Consider the following 17,549-nt stretch of genomic DNA (forward strand, 5'->3'; position numbering starts at 1 on the left):
GAGGAAATTTGGTGCGGAAACCCAAAATGCAGGATGCACTTGGCTGAAAACCGGGACGGAAAAATAACAGTTTTTTAAAAAATATATATTTTTTATATGTAATTGTATTAAACTTTTTAATTTAATATCATGAATTTAAATGAATATGAATTTATTTTTGGCTATTATTGCCACTTTTAGTGCAAGAAAAGTTCAAGAAAAATACATCCCTTTAAATTCTATGTATGTCTTCACACTGGTCCACTGCGCTTCCATTGTGGCAATAAAAAGTTTGCTTGCTGCATTTTTTAAAAAATCACGTGCGTTTTCGTTGCGATTATCAGCACCTTTTTCTCTTATCTGCAAAATACTGATAACACCATTTTCAACTGGATTTTGGGGGGGACCGCGTGGGGCTACCCTCAAATTCCATACCAGACCCGAAGGGCCTGGTTTGGAACCTGGGGGGGACCCCCACGCAGTTTTCTTCCCATTTTTGGCGAGGAGTTCCCCCTCAAGATTCTCACAGCGCAAGTCGGATCATCCTGATCCGACTTGCGGTGCGACTTCCATTCAAATCAATAGGCTCCCATAGGGAACCATTGATTTTGAATGGAAGAAAAAAAAAACGTATAACGTAGCTGAACGTACTTCATCATGTTCGTTCACGTTCGGTCCCGTTTTTGCATTTCAAACACCAGAAAACACACGTTCGAACGCAAATAATTGCGTTCCAAAAAACATCCCTGAACTCAACTGCCTGCAAATGACTGTAAACGACCCTGTGTACATGAACAGATAAGATAACATGCAGGTGGGTTCAGGGGCTTCTGAAAAAAACGCCCAACTGCTCCTAAACGGCCGTTTACAACGTCCCGTGTAGATGGTGCCTAAAAGAGCCGGTTTATTTTAATGCCGCCCTCCCCAGCAGCGCTTTGCTGCTTTCTCTGTTCAACTCCTCACCATAAATCCTGCTACCTGAACTGCATATGTTCTGTAGAATTACTGCTAAGCATCCTAATAATCTGATTTTCTTTCAGGATCCTTATGGCTGGAATTTTGCCTTTTGGTGCCATGTTCATTGAACTATTTTTCATCTTCAGTGTAAGTACATTGATTTGGTATTTTGATGGGGTAGAACAGGCATGATTAACTAAAAATAAAACCATGGTAAAATGGGTAAAATAAAAACTATACTGGGAGGTCTTCAGTTGATAATAGCCAAATAGAAAATTAGAGGGTACTTCAAATTCCTCCTGTAGCTGAGAGAATGATTTCAATTCTTGATAGGAATATAAGTGGCAGACATTATACCACATGACGGCCATCTTTATGTTTGGGATAGACAAGAGGGGTTTGACCATAGGGGGTTATGGGGGGGCTTTATCATTGTTCCCCAAAGAAGCATTTAATATGGAGAGGGAAGTGCGTAGTATGGTTGTTCCCAGAAATGGGGGTGCTTTATGTCTACTTACTATGGTGTGTAGGGATTCATAAGCACCGTTATGACAGCCTCAGTTGCGGTGCAGGTATTTGCCGGTGTTGGATTGAGCCAGTCTGTCCTATTCACATCCACAATGTATGAGACCAGCATCTTAAAACAATGAGCTACCACCCCTTATGTATTCTTGCTTTCCTCCCCAGTGTATTTGTTCTAATGTTTGAAGTCCACTACAGACCCCTTGATTTTAATTACTTGAAACTGTTAATAACTCTAATAGGGCTCTTTCACACGGGCGATCCGATCAGATCCGCCTGTCAGTTTTTTTAGGCGGATCTGATCGGATCCTCCATGCAGCTCTATGGGGCAGCAGATGTCAACGGAGACACCTCCGCTGACACCCGCTGCCATCCGCATCCGATCCTGTGCTTGAAATCTGGACGGATGGAAACCCTATTTTTCCATCCGTTCAGTAATCGGATCGGATCTGATGAGAGCGGACAAGCGGTCCGCTCTCATCCGATCCCCCATAGATGGCAGCGGGGGCTGAGACACCTCCCTCTCCGCTCTGCAAGCGGAGACGGAGCTGTCTTCCACCTGCTCAGCGGGGATCGCGGATCGATCCCCGCTGAGAAACACGGATCCGCCTACGGAGCGGACCGTGTGAAAGGGCCCTAAAAATTATTTTTTTTGCTAGAAAATTACTCGGAAACACACACACACACACACACCATTTTAGCAGAGATCCTAAAGAATAAAATGGCGGTTGTTGCAACTTTTTAAGTCGCACGCTTTTTGCGCAGCAATTTTTCGGGGAAAAATACACTTTAATAAATTAAAACAAAACATAATATATACCCCTTTTTTATAGAATATGAAAGAAACCCCAAATCTTTCATCTACCCTTAAAAGCAAAAGATCAAAATAATTTTTTTTTTTTAAATCTTTTTTTTAAATCTTTTTTTAAAAAAACCCCCATGTTTACATGGCCTGAGAACCAGATGTCGCTCTGGTTCTCCATGGGCATAGGGATGAGCGGTGGCCATCTTGCCATTGCCTATTTCTATGGCAAGCCGGCATCGGATAATTCCCGGGCTCAGCGATCAGTAATGTAAGCCCAGGAACTATCATGCGGGGGGGGGCTACCTCTCCTGCCACTTTTAAAAGTATTCATGCGGCGAATCTGCTGCTTGGACCACTTTTATTTAAAAAGCCAGCCGCCTAAGGGAAAAGAAAATACCAGGGTTATGGCATCTAACTACAGCCATAATCCTGGTATTTAACGTCAAAGTAATGATGTAAATTCCCAGTTAGGCAGTCAACAAATGGTTAAGTATTCCATTACAACTTTCAGGTGATAGCAGGAGAAAGGTAAGAATAGTTGAAGGGCAAGATTTCATTCTTATATAATGCACTAAAACTTGTCTGTTTCAGGCTATCTGGGAGAACCAGTTCTATTACCTCTTTGGCTTCCTGTTCCTGGTCTTCATTATTCTCGTGGTGTCATGCTCCCAAATCAGCATTGTCATGGTTTACTTCCAGCTGTGTGCAGAGGTGAGATAACTGGGTAATGGGGCGATGAACACAATATTTTGGCTGTCCAGAGAGAAGATGCAAGCCCTCTTCTTTTAAAGCGAAGAAACAATAGCTGCTCCGTGTGCCAGTGCTGTTCAGTATTTTAAAATGGCCCAGTTTCATCATTGCATTACTTGTATCACGCTTTATCATCAGGCCATATCAAGAGCCGTACACATGGCCAGTTTTTAAAATATTTTTTGCATTTAATAGCAAGCAGCTTTCTTGGAGGGTTTAAAATTATACTAAAGGCTGTTTTTTTGGGGGGGGGTAAAAGAAGAAAAAAGGTTTTACTTAGCTCATGGGTATTTAACCTGGAGCCCTCCAACTGTTGCAAAACTACAAGTCCCATCATGCCTCAACCTTTGGGAGTCATGCTTGTAACTGTCAGCAACTTCCTATGCCTCATAGGACTTGTAGTTCTGCAACAGCTGAAGGGCCAAAGGTTGACCACCCATGCTTACCTGCTCTGTGTACGGTGCTTACGTCCTCTTCTGACATTCCCCTGCCCATGCTGTCACCTTCTCAGAGTGCCTCCTTAGTAAGCGAAGTGCTAAGGATGCACCTGTGCGCTTTTACGCTCCCAAGCCGGGCTGTGTGTGTCCATAGACATACACAGAACCGGTAAGCTACATTCTCTCCTCACAGGGGTTTAACTGACAGCAGGAGAATCCTATGGCTCCCCTGCCTTCAGTGTCTCTTTTGAGACCAGGAAATGAGGGGGAGTGTGCTGGAGCAGAGACAGCGCTGGAGTGTAGGACAGGCAGCGAGGCATTTTTTACCTTAATGAAGTAAATGCTTTAAAAACGTTTTTACTTTAGAATCACTTTAACCACCTACCGACCACTGACAGTAAATACACTGCGAACGGGCGACAGCTACAGGCACAGTCACATACATGGATGTGATTGGACACCGCACAAGTTTGGCAGAAGATTTCAGCCAATGACTTTGGCCTAAACTTATGAAAGAGGTTGTAAACCCCCAACATTTTTTTTTTGCCACCTGCAAGAGAAACACATAATGAGCTAGTATGCATCGCATACTAGCTCATTATGCAATACTTACCTTAGAACGAGCCCCCGCCGTGCTGTCCGCTTACCTGCACGACGGGCGACATGTCCAGTCGCCCGTCTTCCGGGATCGCGGCATCCGGCCATCTGATTGGTCGGAGCCGACGGTCACAGCACGGGGCTCTGAAGGAACGGCACCAGCGGCCGTTCCTTCAGAGCGCATGCGCCAGTGACGTCACTGGATGCATCTAAGGTAAATATCTCCTAAACGGTACATGTTTAGGAGATATTTACAGTATCTATAGGTAAGCCTTATTATAGGCTTACCTATAGGTACAAGTGTCAGAGGAGGGTTTACTTCCTCTTGAAGACGTTTTGATTTTTGTTTTATTGGTATATGTTTTATAATAAAAAGTAGAAAATATTGTTTCTCTTTCGTTCATTGACCGACACAGCTTCTGGGATTCTTAACCATTGGGTTATACTGCCCCCTACAGGAGTAGAACACTAGGCAGAAAAAAATTCTGGCTACACCCATGGGCAGCTGAGCTGGGGTACTAGAGTGTCCCTGATTTGGTGGCTTAGTTGTCCGGCGCTCTGGCAGGGCAAAATCCTTCCCACCCTTGTATTGGACAGTGGTCACCACAGATGCCAGCCTGTCCTGGTGGGGAGGTGTCCTCGGCAGAAGTTTTGCTCAGGGGGTCTGGACCCTGGAAGAATCCAGACTACCGATCAATGTCCTGAGTTACGAGCGATCAGGCTGTGCCCGGAACATTGGATGGATCGTCTACAAGGCTGTCCAGTGCACATTCAGTCTGACAGTGCCATGGTTTATGTCAATCCCCAAGGGGGCACAAGAGGTGTCCTGGCAGCTCTGGCGGAAGCTGGCATTCCCAGGTGGGCAGAATGTTTTGTTCCAGCCCTCCCTGCTGTTCACGTTCCCGGAGTGGAACATTGGTAGACGGATTACCTCAGTTGGCAGGCGTTAGACTAGGGGAATCAGCTTGAAGTGTTTCATCAGTTGTGTCTCCAGTGGGGCACCCCCAAGGTGGATCTATTGGGGCCTCGGCTAAACAGAAAGGTACATAGGTTTGTGGCTCGGTCACGGGATCCTTTGACGGATGCCACAGACGTGCTGGTGGCCCTGTGGGGTCAGTATCATCTGATTTACGCCTTCCCTCCTCTCAAGTTTCTGCCCAGACTCCTACGCAGCATCGAGGCAGAAGGTATTCTGGTCATTTTAGTGGCCCCAGACTGACCTCGCTGGGCCTGGTGCGGCTGGTTGCCGACGTTTCCTTGGAGGCTTCCCCTCAGGGAGGATATGCTGTCCCAAGGGCCAATCTTTCAGCCTGCTTTACAGTCGCTGGTTTTGACGGCTTGGCTGCTGAAAGATATGGGATTGTCTGAATCAGTTATTCCTACGCTGTTAAAAGCTAGGAAATCTACTTCTTGGAAGATCTGCCATCGTACGTGGAAGATGTACATTGCGTGGTGTTAATCCCTTGGGGTTCCTTCTCGCTCTTTTTCGGTGGCTCAGATCTTGACCTTCCTTCAATGGGGGGGGGGGTTGAACAGATGTTGGCCTTGAGTTATCAAGGGCCAGTTGTTGGCCTTGGCGATCTTCTTCCAACGACCCTCTGCTACAGCTCTGTTGTGTACCTCTCTTCAGGATGTTCAGCACTTGGTCCCTCCAGTGTGGTCTCCTTTGCTGCCTTGGGACCTCAATTTGGTTCTTTCGGTTCTCCAGCAGTCTCCCTTTTGAGAATCTTCAGGAGTTTCTCCTGCTTACGCTGTTCCAGAAGGTGGCCTTTTTTTGGAGGCTATCACCTCTGTGTGCAAGGAGTCGGACCTGGCGGTGTTATCCTGTCCACCTTTTCTGGTGATTCACAGGGATATGGTGGTGCTTATAGATGGCTCAGAGAGATGGTGGTTCAGGCCTATTCCATCAGGGGTCAGGTTCCTCCTCTCCCTGTCAAGGCGCACTCTACTAGGGTGCTTAGTGCCACCTGGGCCTTCCGTCATCCGCCGTCAGTGACGCAGGTTTGCAAGGCGGCCACCTGGTCATCGGTGCACTTTTTTACAAAGTTTTATAAAGTGGATGTGTTGGCACCTGCGGATGCTTCCTTTGGCCGCAAGGTTTTGCAGGCTGCTGTTTAAGAGGAATCGATCCTCTTTGAGGGTGTATTGGTTTTTTTTCAGGCAGGTTTCAGTTGTTTGTGTGAGCCCCTGTTGCCTGGTTGGCTAATGTTTATCCTTGGGAACTTTTTGCTGTTTCCCACCCTTCATGTTTAACACTGCTTTGGGACGTCCCAATGGTTAAGAATACTAGAAGCTGTGTCCGTCAATGAAAGAAGAGAAAATGGGATTTTTGACTTACCGTAAAATCCATTTCTCTGATGTTCATTGATGGACACAGCACCCACCCCTCTATGGAGTTAAAATTCTCCTGACACTGCTTGTAACAGTGGCCTGGCTATAGTAGAGAGAGGGAGTATACCCCCTGGGACTGCCCATGGGTGTAGCCGGAATTTCTGCTACTCCTATAGAGGGCAGTATAACCCAATGGTTAAGAATACCAGAAGCTGTGTCCGTCAATGAACATCAGAGAACTGGATTTTACGGTAAGTCAAAAATACCATTTTTGTTCAAAATTTTTAGTAATTTTTCATATAATAATAAAAAAAAACAGTGGTGATCAAATACCACCAAAAGAAAGTTCTCTTTTTGGGAAAAAAAAATTATATAAATTTTAATTTTGGGTACAGTGCTGCATGACTGCGCAATTGCTAATTAAAGTAGTGCAGTGCTGAATAGGAAAAAATTGCCCTGGGCCTGAAGGGGGTTAAAACTTCAGAGGTTAAGTGGTTAATGCGCCGGTCAGCTCTATACTGGGAGCTCTCAGTACACCAAATTTGAAAGGCTTTATAAGCTTTTACCTGCACTGATCAGTTAATATCCCTCTCCCAGAACAGAAACCTTTTCATTGAGCAATCTATGAATATGCCTGTGGTTTTGTTGTCTGCATCTCTGGTAATGAACATTTATAACAACTGTATCCTAGGACTACCGCTGGTGGTGGAGGACATTCCTGGTGTCCGGTGGATCTGCGTTTTACGTCTTGATTTACGCCGTATTCTACTTTGTAAATAAGGTACGTGCGTGGCTTTATCTCTTTTGTACAAGGAAGAAAAAAAAATGTCCACACTTCCGTCTTAGTTACATAGTCAGGTTGTAAAAAGAAACGAGTCCATCTGGCTCAACCAATAAAAAGCAAAAAAAAAACGGTAAAGAAAACCCAACCATACAATCCTATATACACAATCCTATACCCGCAGTCTTGTAACCAAAGGGATGACTGCAGGTGCATAGGCACTTAACCCTTTCACGCCAACGTAACGCAAATATGTGGCCTCGGCTCCAAGGGGTTGTACCGGGGTGATGCCTGCAGCTAGAGGCACAGCCCCAGTGCTGTTTAGAGCCGATGGTGGGCTTTCTTGTAAATAACAGCTGATGCGGCTAAGCAGCTACTCGGTTGTTATTACAAGGATTGATCTAGGTTAGTGTTTGGGTCAAGTAAGGGTCAGAGGTCAGGGTCAGTATATTTTGGGCAGGATTATTTTATTTTTTTAGGTGTGTTTTTAGGTAGGACAAAAAAAAGCAAAATGTGCACTATTGTTTTTGGGGTGTACTACGGCTACTCATATACACATATGTGGTATCGCTGCGATCGTAAGGCGCAGGAGAATTTATTTAGCGTTGTTCTTTGGTGGTAGGTTATGTTAGAAGCAAGAAAAATACAGCTACATTTTTAAAAAATGTAAATAGTTTTCTAATAAAAAAAAAAAAAAGAGGAAATATCGATAACCATTTTGCCTCCAAATGAAAGCCCAATTTGTCCTGAAAAAAACACGACATGATCCACCTGGATGCACAAAGTATTTGTGATGATATGTATGGTTTTACTAACACATTGTCAAAGTTGTAAAATTGTGCTTAGGCATGTAGAAATTGTTTTCCCTTAGGCGTGAAGGGGTTAAGGATAAAATGAGACCAACGTCAATCAAACTAAAGCTCTCATAAACCTCTTACAGTTTTTATTTCAGAGGAAAGTAAAATAAACCTCAAGCAAGGGAGAGAAAAAACTTCCCTGACCCCCACTAAGCATGTGGATGGGTTCAGAGTACCAAGAAATGGCAATCAGTGGTGCAAAATATCCAAAATGTGTTTTGGAACACACAATATGTATAATGATAATGCCTACTTGTATGATGCCCGCCGCTTAAAAAAACAATGCATTCGTTTCCTGGACCACAAACACTGCCCTTAGTAAATATACTCCTAGGGGTAGATTTTACAAAGCAGAGTGAAGGCCATTCTCCCGATCCACGGAGTGGATGAAGCAGGAGCAGGGAGATCCTTGCGCTGCTGTTTGTCAGGGACAGGTACCTCTCCAGCAAGAATAATGAGCAGCAGGGTAGTTACCCAGGCCTACTCTGAATCTGGTGAGACTAGCACAGCGGCCATTAACCAGTGGTCCGTGGACCAATGATGGTGCACAAGAAAATGTAGTAGTCCCCAGGTGTTCTACCGCAAATGTAATGGATGTATAACGCCCGATGTGGTTTCCAGCGTTCTTCGCCCTGATAGTCAATACTGTCGGCGGGTATTGATACCTGATGCCTCCTCTATAGTTCCGGCTCCTGTGAGCTCAGAGGGAGGTGCCAGGAGTAGTGTAGAGAGTGGGAGGTGAAGGAGGAGGAGGGTACTTACAATGGCAGTGCTGATCACAGACTGGGAGAGAGCACGGAGCTGGATAAGGAGGTGAGATCCAATGATGATGAGTCTGTGTAAGTCAGTAGTGTGATGCGGCCAGCGGGAGAGGGAGGGTGCCGAGAGCCAGAGCATTGTGGGGGTATAAGGCATGTATAATTCATAGTAGTGGTCCTCGGCATTCACAATTGTGAGTTTAGTGGTCCATGAGGTCTGAAAAGTTGGTAACCACTGCCTTAGATAACACTGCAGATACACAGCTATGAGGCTTAGGACACAGCAGTGCACTGCTATTTTTCAGGAGATTTTAAAGACAATAGGTTGGCCTTTGTGGGAGGGGCTTATACACAACTAACATTTTTAGTTGTTCTCTGTAATCTAGCAAGCGCTCACTTTTTGAGGTAAAGTGGGTGTAAACCCTTACATATACCCAGTGAAGTGACTGGCCTCAGGTGGTACATTGAGATTAAACAAATCCTCCTTTATAAGTTGTACCTGTTTATCCAGGGGCTTCTCTTTTTTCTACATTTGCTCACAGTCCATAATTGATAAAGTTTGAGCTGTCAGAAAACCGGGTGGCGGAAAGCTGAAATTACAAACTGCGGAGCTCAGTGAGGAGAACTGATTGGAGAGAAGGGACACCCCCCCCCCCCTTCACACAGGAACAGAGATGAAGCTGTCAATTCCAGGCTGTGTTCTGGAGATCCCTCCCCTGTCACCTTTTTTCTCTTGGTGTCAGAAGTGATTCATGCTGATGGCAGAGGAAGGAAGCAGCAGACAAAAATAACACTTAGTGCTCTGGACTGATTGCAGAGGAAGGAAGCAGCAGATAAAAATAACACTTAGTGCTCTGGACTGATAGCGGAGGAAGGAAGCAGCTTGGCAAAAATAACAGTGCTCTGCACTGATAGCAGAGGAAGGAAGCAGCAGACAAAAGTAACACTTAGTGCTCTGGACTGATAGCAGAGGAAGGAAGCAGCAGACAAAAATAACACTTAGTGCTCTGCACTGATAGCAGAGGAAGGAAGCAGCAGACAAAAATAACACTTAGTGCGCTGCACTGATAGCAGAGGAAGGAAGCAGCAGACAAAAATAACACTTAGTGCGCTGCACTGATAGCAGAGGAAGGAAGCAGCAGACAAAAATAACACTTAGTGCTCTGCACTGATAGCAGAGGAAGGAAGCAGCAGACAAAAATAACACTTAGTGCTCTGCACTGATAGAGGAAGGAAGCAGCAGACAAAAATAACACTTAGTGCTCTGCACTGATAGCAGAGGAAGGAAGCAGCAGACAAAAATAACACTTAGTGCTCTGCACTGATGGCAGAGGAAGGAAGCAGCAGACAAAAATAATACTTAGTGCTCTGCACTGATAGAGGAAGGAAGCAGCAGACAAAAATAACACTTAGTGCTCTGGACTGATAGCAGAGGAAGGAAGCAGCTTGGCAAAAATAACAGTGCTCTGCACTGATAGCAGAGGAAGGAAGCAGCAGACAAAAGTAACACTTAGTGCTCTGGACTGATAGCAGAGGAAGGAAGCAGCAGACAAAAATAACACTTAGTGCTCTGGACTGAGAGCAGAGGAAGGAAGCAGCAGACATAAATAACACTTAGTGCTCTGCACGCATAGCAGAGGAAGGAAGCGGCAGACAAAAATAACACTTAGTGCTCTACACTGATAGCAGAGGAAGGAAGCAGCAGACAAAAATAACACTTAGTGCTCTGGACTGATGGCAGAGGAAGGAAGAAGCAGACAAAAATAACACTTAGTGCTCTGGACTGATGGCAGAGGAAGGAAGCAGCAGACAAAAGTAACACTTAGTACTCTGCACTGATAGCAGAGGAAGGAAGCAGCTTGGCAAAAATAACACTTAGTGCTCTGGACTGATGGCAGAGGAAGGAAGCAGCAGACAAAAAAAACACTTAGTGCTCTGCACTGATAGCAGAGGAAGGAAGCAGCAGACAAAAATAACACTGTGCGCTGCACTGATAGCAGAGGAAGGAAGCAGCAGACAAAAATAACACTTAGTGCTCTGCACTGATAGCAGAGGAAGGAAGCAGCAGACAAAAATAACACTTAGTGCTCTGGACTGATAGAGGAAGGAAGCAGCAGACAAAAATAACACTTAGTGCTCTGCACTGATAGAGGAAGGAAGCAGCAGACAAAAATAACACTTAGTGCTGTGGACTGATAGCAGAGGAAGGAAGCAGCTGGCAAAAATAACACTTAGTGCTCTGGACTGATAGCAGAGGAAGGAAGCAGCAGACAAAAATAACACTTAGTGCTCTGGACTGATAGCAGAGGAAGGAAGCAGCAAACAAAAATAACACTTAGTGCTCTGGACTGAGAGCAGAGGAAGGAAGCAGCAGACATAAATAACACTTAGTGCTCTGCACTGATAGCAGAGGAAGGAAGCAGCAGACAAAAATAACACTTAGTGCTCTGGACTGATAGCAGAGGAAGGAAGCAGCTGGCAAAAATCACACTTAGTGCTCTGGACTGATGGCAGAGGAAGGAAGCAGCAGACAAAAATAACACTTAGTACTCTGCACTGATAGCAGAGGAAGGAAGCAGCTTGGCAAAAATAACACTTAGTGCTCTGGACTGATGGCAGAGGAAGGAAGCAGCAGACAAAAAAAAAACACTTAGTGCTCTGCACTGATAGCAGAGGAAGGATGCAGCATACAAAAATAACACTTAGTGCGCTGCACTGATAGCAGAGGAAGGAAGCAGCAGACAGAAATAACACTTAGTGCTCTGCACTGATAGCAGAGGAAGGAAGCAGCAGACAAAAATAACACTTAGTGCTCTGGACTGATGGCAGAGGAAGGAAGCAGCAGACAAAAATAACACTTAGTGCTCTGCACTGATAGAGGAAGGAAGCAGCAGACAAAAATAACACTTAGTACTCTGCACTGATAGCAGAGAAAGGAAGCAGCTTGGCAAAAATAACACTTAGTGCTCTGGACTGATGGCAGAGGAAGGAAGCAGCAGACAAAAATAACAGTGCTCTGGACTGATGGCAGAGGAAGGAAGCAGCAGACAAAAATAACACTTAGTGCTCTGGACTGATGGCAGAGGAAGGAAGCAGCAGACAAAAGTAACACTTAGTACTCTGCACTGATAGCAGAGGAAGGAAGCAGCTTGGCAAAAATAACACTTAGTGCTCTGCACGCATAGCAGAGGAAGGAAGCAGCAGACAAAAGTAACACTTAGTGCTCTGGACTGAGAGCAGAGGAAGGAAGAAGCAGCAGACATAAATAACACTTAGTGCTCTGCACTGAGAGCAAAGGAAGGAAGCAGCAGACAAAAATAACACTTAGTGCTCTGGACTGGGAGCAGAGGAAGGAAGCAGCAGACATAAATAACACTTAGTGCTCTGCACGCATAGCAGAGGAAGGAAGCAGCAGACAAAAATAACACTTAGTGCTCTGGACTGATGGCAGAGGAAGGAAGCAGCAGACAAAAGTAACACTTAGTACTCTGCACTGATAGCAGAGGAAGGAAGCAGCTTGGCAAAAATAACACTTAGTGCTCTGGACTGATGGCAGAGGAAGGAAGCAGCAGACAAAAATAACACTTAGTGCTCTGGACTGATGGCAGAGGAAGGAAGCAGCAGACAAAAATAACACTTAGTGCTCTGAACTGATGGCAGAGGAAGGAAGCAGCAGACAAAAGTAACACTTAGTACTCTGCACTGATAGCAGAGGAAGGAAGCAGCTTGGCAAAAATAACACTTAGTGCTCTGCACGCATAGCAGAGGAAGGAAGCAGCAGACAAAAGTAACACTTAGTGCTCTGGACTGATAGCAGAGGAAGGAAGCAGCAGACAAAAGTAACACTTAGTGCTCTGGACTGAGAGCAGAGGAAGGAAGCAGCAGACATAAATAACACTTAGTGCTCTGCACGCATAGCAGAGGAAGGAAGCAGCTTGGCAAAAATAACACTTAGTGCTCTGGACTGATAGCAGAGGAAGGAAGCAGCAGACAAAAATAACACTTAGTGCTCTGGACTGATGGCAGAGGAAGGAAGCAGCAGACAAAAATAACACTTAGTGCTCTGGACTGATGGCAGAGGAAGGAAGCAGCAGACAAAAATAACACTTAGTGCTCTGGACTGATAGCAGAGGAAGGAAGCAGCAGACAAAAATAACACTTAGTGCTCTGGACTGATGGCAGAGGAAGGAAGCAGCAGACAAAAGTAACACTTAGTACTCTGCACTGATAGCAGAGGAAGGAAGCAGCTTGGCAAAAATAACACTTAGTGCTCTGGACTGATGGCAGAGGAAGGAAGCAGCAGACAAAAATAACACTTAGTGCTCTGGACTGATGGCAGAGGAAGGAAGCAGCTGGCAAAAATAACACTTAGTGCTCTGGACTGATAGCAGAGGAAGGAAGCAGCAGACAAAAGTAACACTTAGTGCTCTGCACTGAGAGCAGAGGAAGGAAGCAGCAGACAAAAATAACACTTAGTGCTCTGGACTGATAGCAGAGGAAGAAAGCAGCAGACAAAAGTAACACTTAGTGCTCTGCACTGATAGCAGAGGAAGGAAGCAGCAGACAAAAATAACAGTGCTCTGGACTGATAGCAGAGGAAGGAAGCAGCAGACATAAATAACACTTAGTGCTCTGGACTGAGAGCAGAGGAAGGAAGCAGCTGGCAAAAATAACACTTAGTGCTCTGCACTGATGGCAGAGGAAGGAAGCAGCTTGGCAAAAATAACACTTAGTGCTCTGGACTGATGGCAGAGGAAGGAAGCAGCAGACAAAAATAACACTTAGTGCTCTGGACTGATGGCAGAGGAAGGAAGCAGCAGACAAAAATAACACTTAGTGCTCTGGACTGATGGCAGAGGAAGGAAGCAGCAGACAAAAGTAACACGTAGTGCTCTGAACTGATGGCAGAGGAAGGAAGCAGCAGACAAAAGTAACACTTAGTACTCTGCACTGATAGCAGAGGAAGGAAGCAGCTTGGCAAAAATAACACTTAGTGCTCTTTACGCATAGCAGAGGAAGGAAGCAGCAGACAAAAGTAACACTTAGTGCTCTGGACTGAGAGCAGAGGAAGGAAGAAGCAGCAGACATAAATAACACTTAGTGCTCTGCACTGAGAGCAAAGGAAGGAAGCAGCAGACAAAAATAACACTTAGTGCTCTGGACTGGGAGCAGAGGAAGGAAGCAGCAGACATAAATAACACTTAGTGCTCTGCATGCATAGCAGAGGAAGGAAGCAGCAGACAAAAATAACACTTAGTGCTCTGGACTGATAGCAGAGGAAGGAAGCAGCAGACAAAAATAACACTTAGTGCTCTGGACTGATGGCAGAGGAAGGAAGCAGCAGACAAAAGTAACACTTAGTACTCTGCACTGATAGCAGAGGAAGGAAGCAGCTTGGCAAAAATAACACTTAGTGCTCTGGACTGATGGCAGAGGAAGGAAGCAGCAGACAAAAATAACACTTAGTGCTCTGGACTGATGGCAGAGGAAGGAAGCAGCAGACAAAAATAACACTTAGTGCTCTGAACTGATGGCAGAGGAAGGAAGCAGCAGACAAAAGTAACACTTAGTACTCTGCACTGATAGCAGAGGAAGGAAGCAGCTTGGCATAAATAACACTTAGTGCTCTGCACGCAAAGCAGAGGAAGGAAGCAGCAGACAAAAATAACACTTAGTGCTCTGGACTGATAGCAGAGGAAGGAAGCAGCAGACAAAAATAACACTTAGTGCTCTGGACTGATGGCAGAGGAAGGAAGCAGCAGACAAAAGTAACACTTAGTACTCTGCACTGATAGCAGAGGAAGGAAGCAGCTTGGCAAAAATAACACTTAGTGCTCTGCACGCATAGCAGAGGAAGGAAGCAGCAGACAAAAGTAACACTTAGTGCTCTGGACTGATAGCAGAGGAAGGAAGCAGCAGACAAAAGTAACACTTAGTGCTCTGGACTGAGAGCAGAGGAAGGAAGCAGCAGACATAAATAACACTTAGTGCTCTGCACGCATAGCAGAGGAAGGAAGCAGCTTGGCAAAAATAACACTTAGTGCTCTGGACTGATAGCAGAGGAAGGAAGCAGCAGACAAAAGTAACACTTAGTGCTCTGCACTGAGAGCAGAGGAAGGAAGCAGCAGACAAAAATAACACTTAGTGCTCTGGACTGATAGCAGAGGAAGGAAGCAGCAGACAAAAGTAACACTTAGTGCTCTGCACTGATGGCAGAGAAAGGAAGCAGCAGACACAAATAACAGTGCTCTGGACTGATAGCAGAGGAAGGAAGCAGCAGATAAAAATAACACTTAGTGCTCTGTACTGAGAGCAGAGGAAGGAAGCAGCAGACATAAATAACACTTAGTGCTCTGGACTGAGAGCAGAGGAAGGAAGCAGCTGGCAAAAATAACACTTAGTGCTCTGGACTGATAGCAGAGGAAGGAAGCAGCAGACAAAAATAACACTTAGTGCTCTGGACTGAGAGCAGAGGAAGGAAGCAGCTGGCAAAAATAACACTTAGTGCTCTGCACTGATGGCAGAGGAAGGAAGCAGCTGGCAAAAATAACACTTAGTGCTCTGGACTGATAGCAGAGGAAGGAAGCAGCAGACAAAAGTAACACTTAGTGCTCTGCACTGAGAGCAGAGGAAGGAAGCAGCAGACAAAAATAACACTTAGTGCTCTGGACTGATAGCAGAGGAAGGAAGCAGCAGACAAAAGTAACACTTAGTGCTCTGCACTGAGAGCAGAGGAAGGAAGCAGCAGACAAAAATAACACTTAGTGCTCTGGACTGATAGCAGAGGAAGGAAGCAGCAGACAAAAGTAACACTTAGTGCTCTGCACTGATAGCAGAGGAAGGAAGCAGCAGACAAAAATAACAGTGCTCTGGACTGATAGCAGAGGAAGGAAGCAGCAGACATAAATAACACTTAGTGCTCTGGACTGAGAGCAGAGGAAGGAAGCAGCTGGCAAAAATAACACTTAGTGCTCTGCACTGATGGCAGAGGAAGGAAGCAGCTGGCAAAAATAACACTTAGTGCTCTGGACTGATAGCAGGGGAAGGAAGCAGCTGGCAAAAATAACACTTAGTGCTCTGCACTGATAGCAGGGGAAGGAAGCAGCAGACAAAAGTAACACTTAGTGCTCTGGACTGAGATAAGCACACACTATAGGGAGATATGCGTTGTTCATATTTCATGTCTGAGGTCTTACACCCACTTTAAGGTCCATTTGATTTATTCACCTGCACTTTGTTTCTTGTTCTCCTTCAGCTGGATATTGTGGAATTCATCCCATCCCTCCTCTATTTTGGCTACACCACCCTCATGGTTCTGTCCTTCTGGCTCCTTACCGGCACCATTGGCTTCTACGCCGCCTACATGTTCATCCGTAAGATCTACGCAGCGGTCAAAATAGACTGATGCCAGGATTCCCTCACCATACAAATCCAGCACAAGGCAGAGCCGGTCTCCTCCTCCAAAAACGCCACTACCAGGGAGCCGCCATCCAATCAAAACCCATCCACATCCAGAATGTAACGTTTGGTACAGTGTCCGTGGACAAGGGGTGTGGGGGAGGGGAGTGAGGAGATTCATGCAACTGCATTTTTTTTTTTTTTAAGCCTCTCTGATATTCCCTTATCTCCAGTGGCGGTTTTTACTTTTTAGCCGAAATCATTCCCGTCTTTATCATTCACTTTTTCTTTTCTCTTTTTTTTTTTTTAAATTATTACTGTTGGGAAGGGGAAGAGGTCAAGTGGGGATGGTTTGTATGGTGATATTGGGGGGTGACCTTGGGTGGTTGGGTGCCTGTAAACCTCAAATCATTTGGCCCAGGTATCTACACCAAGCCAGCACCAATCCTTGATCTGGAACAGAAAGTTGGTTCTGTTATTCCTATTTTCTTTGCATGCCAACCCTGGGAAGCATGATCTGAAGGCCGGTGTACATGTGGCATACGCCAGCTCTGATAACGGATGCCAAAAAACTGGCACAGCCATATTCTCGCTGGATACAAAAAAAGAAAACCGTATGCCAAGGACTCTAAGCACTGTGGATGTTGGACCAATGGCACTGCTACGGCTTCTCCTTGGGTCGGAGTTAAGTAACGGAATTTAACCGGCTCATGGTTAGGACGGATGAAGGAACAGTTATTATTACTCTGAATGGTTTGGTTTTGTTCATAAAATACTTTTTTTGCCACAAATCATGGCATGGGAATTGTTTTTTGGGTCCTGTGAAGCACATGACATCCTAGTTAAAGCTGAACTCCAGGCAGAAAAAAAAATCATTTAAAAGCCATAAAAAATTGAATCAAGTCAACTTTGTGTTCACCAAATGCCTTTGCGAACACAGATATTACCCTGTTAAAGTTGCAGTGATATCATCACTGTGCTGCGGGGCTGCTGTTAGAAATCATGGGGCCCTGTACAGCCTAGCTGACAGGAACAGTAAACCAAGCCTAACAGGCGGCTCTGGCTGCATGAACAAACCACTCATTCCTGCAACCAGAATGCCTGTGAGAATGAGCCCTTAATTATGTTGTTTTTTTTTTTTTCTTAATTATTGTTTACAACTTTACAGCACTGTGGGGGTTGGTGAAATATCAGGGGTCTAAACGGACACCCAACATCTCATTTTTGAGAAAGAGATTGAGGACACAGATTCCTCAATCCTTTGTCTGCAGCCTCAGCGCTCTGTACAGAGGCTCCCTTTTCATTCACAAGCTGAAGCATTGTAAACACAGGGATGACCACGGGGGAATTGGTTCCAGTAATTGTGCCCACTCCTGC

General features: G+C 45.3%; 1 protein-coding gene across 2 annotated transcripts in view; it reads left to right on the plus strand.

Annotated features, from left to right (window-relative positions):
- The window catches only part of TM9SF4 (transmembrane 9 superfamily member 4), a 397,487-nt gene extending 380,439 nt beyond the window's left edge, over positions 1 to 17,048 (plus strand). For both annotated transcript variants that reach the window (XM_082271654.1, XM_082271653.1), the window contains 4 exons: positions 1,020 to 1,083; positions 2,855 to 2,974; positions 7,070 to 7,159; positions 16,030 to 17,048. In XM_082271654.1, the coding sequence (XP_082127780.1) occupies positions 1,020 to 1,083; positions 2,855 to 2,974; positions 7,070 to 7,159; positions 16,030 to 16,179 (424 nt within the window). In that variant the 3' untranslated portion in view covers positions 16,180 to 17,048. The remainder of the gene's footprint in view (positions 1 to 1,019; positions 1,084 to 2,854; positions 2,975 to 7,069; positions 7,160 to 16,029) is intronic.
- The last annotated feature ends 501 nt before the right edge of the window (positions 17,049 to 17,549 follow it).

Source organism: Pelophylax lessonae, assembly GCF_965119305.1.
Source record: "Pelophylax lessonae genome assembly, chromosome: 11".
Taxonomy (NCBI): Eukaryota; Metazoa; Chordata; class Amphibia; order Anura; family Ranidae; genus Pelophylax; species Pelophylax lessonae.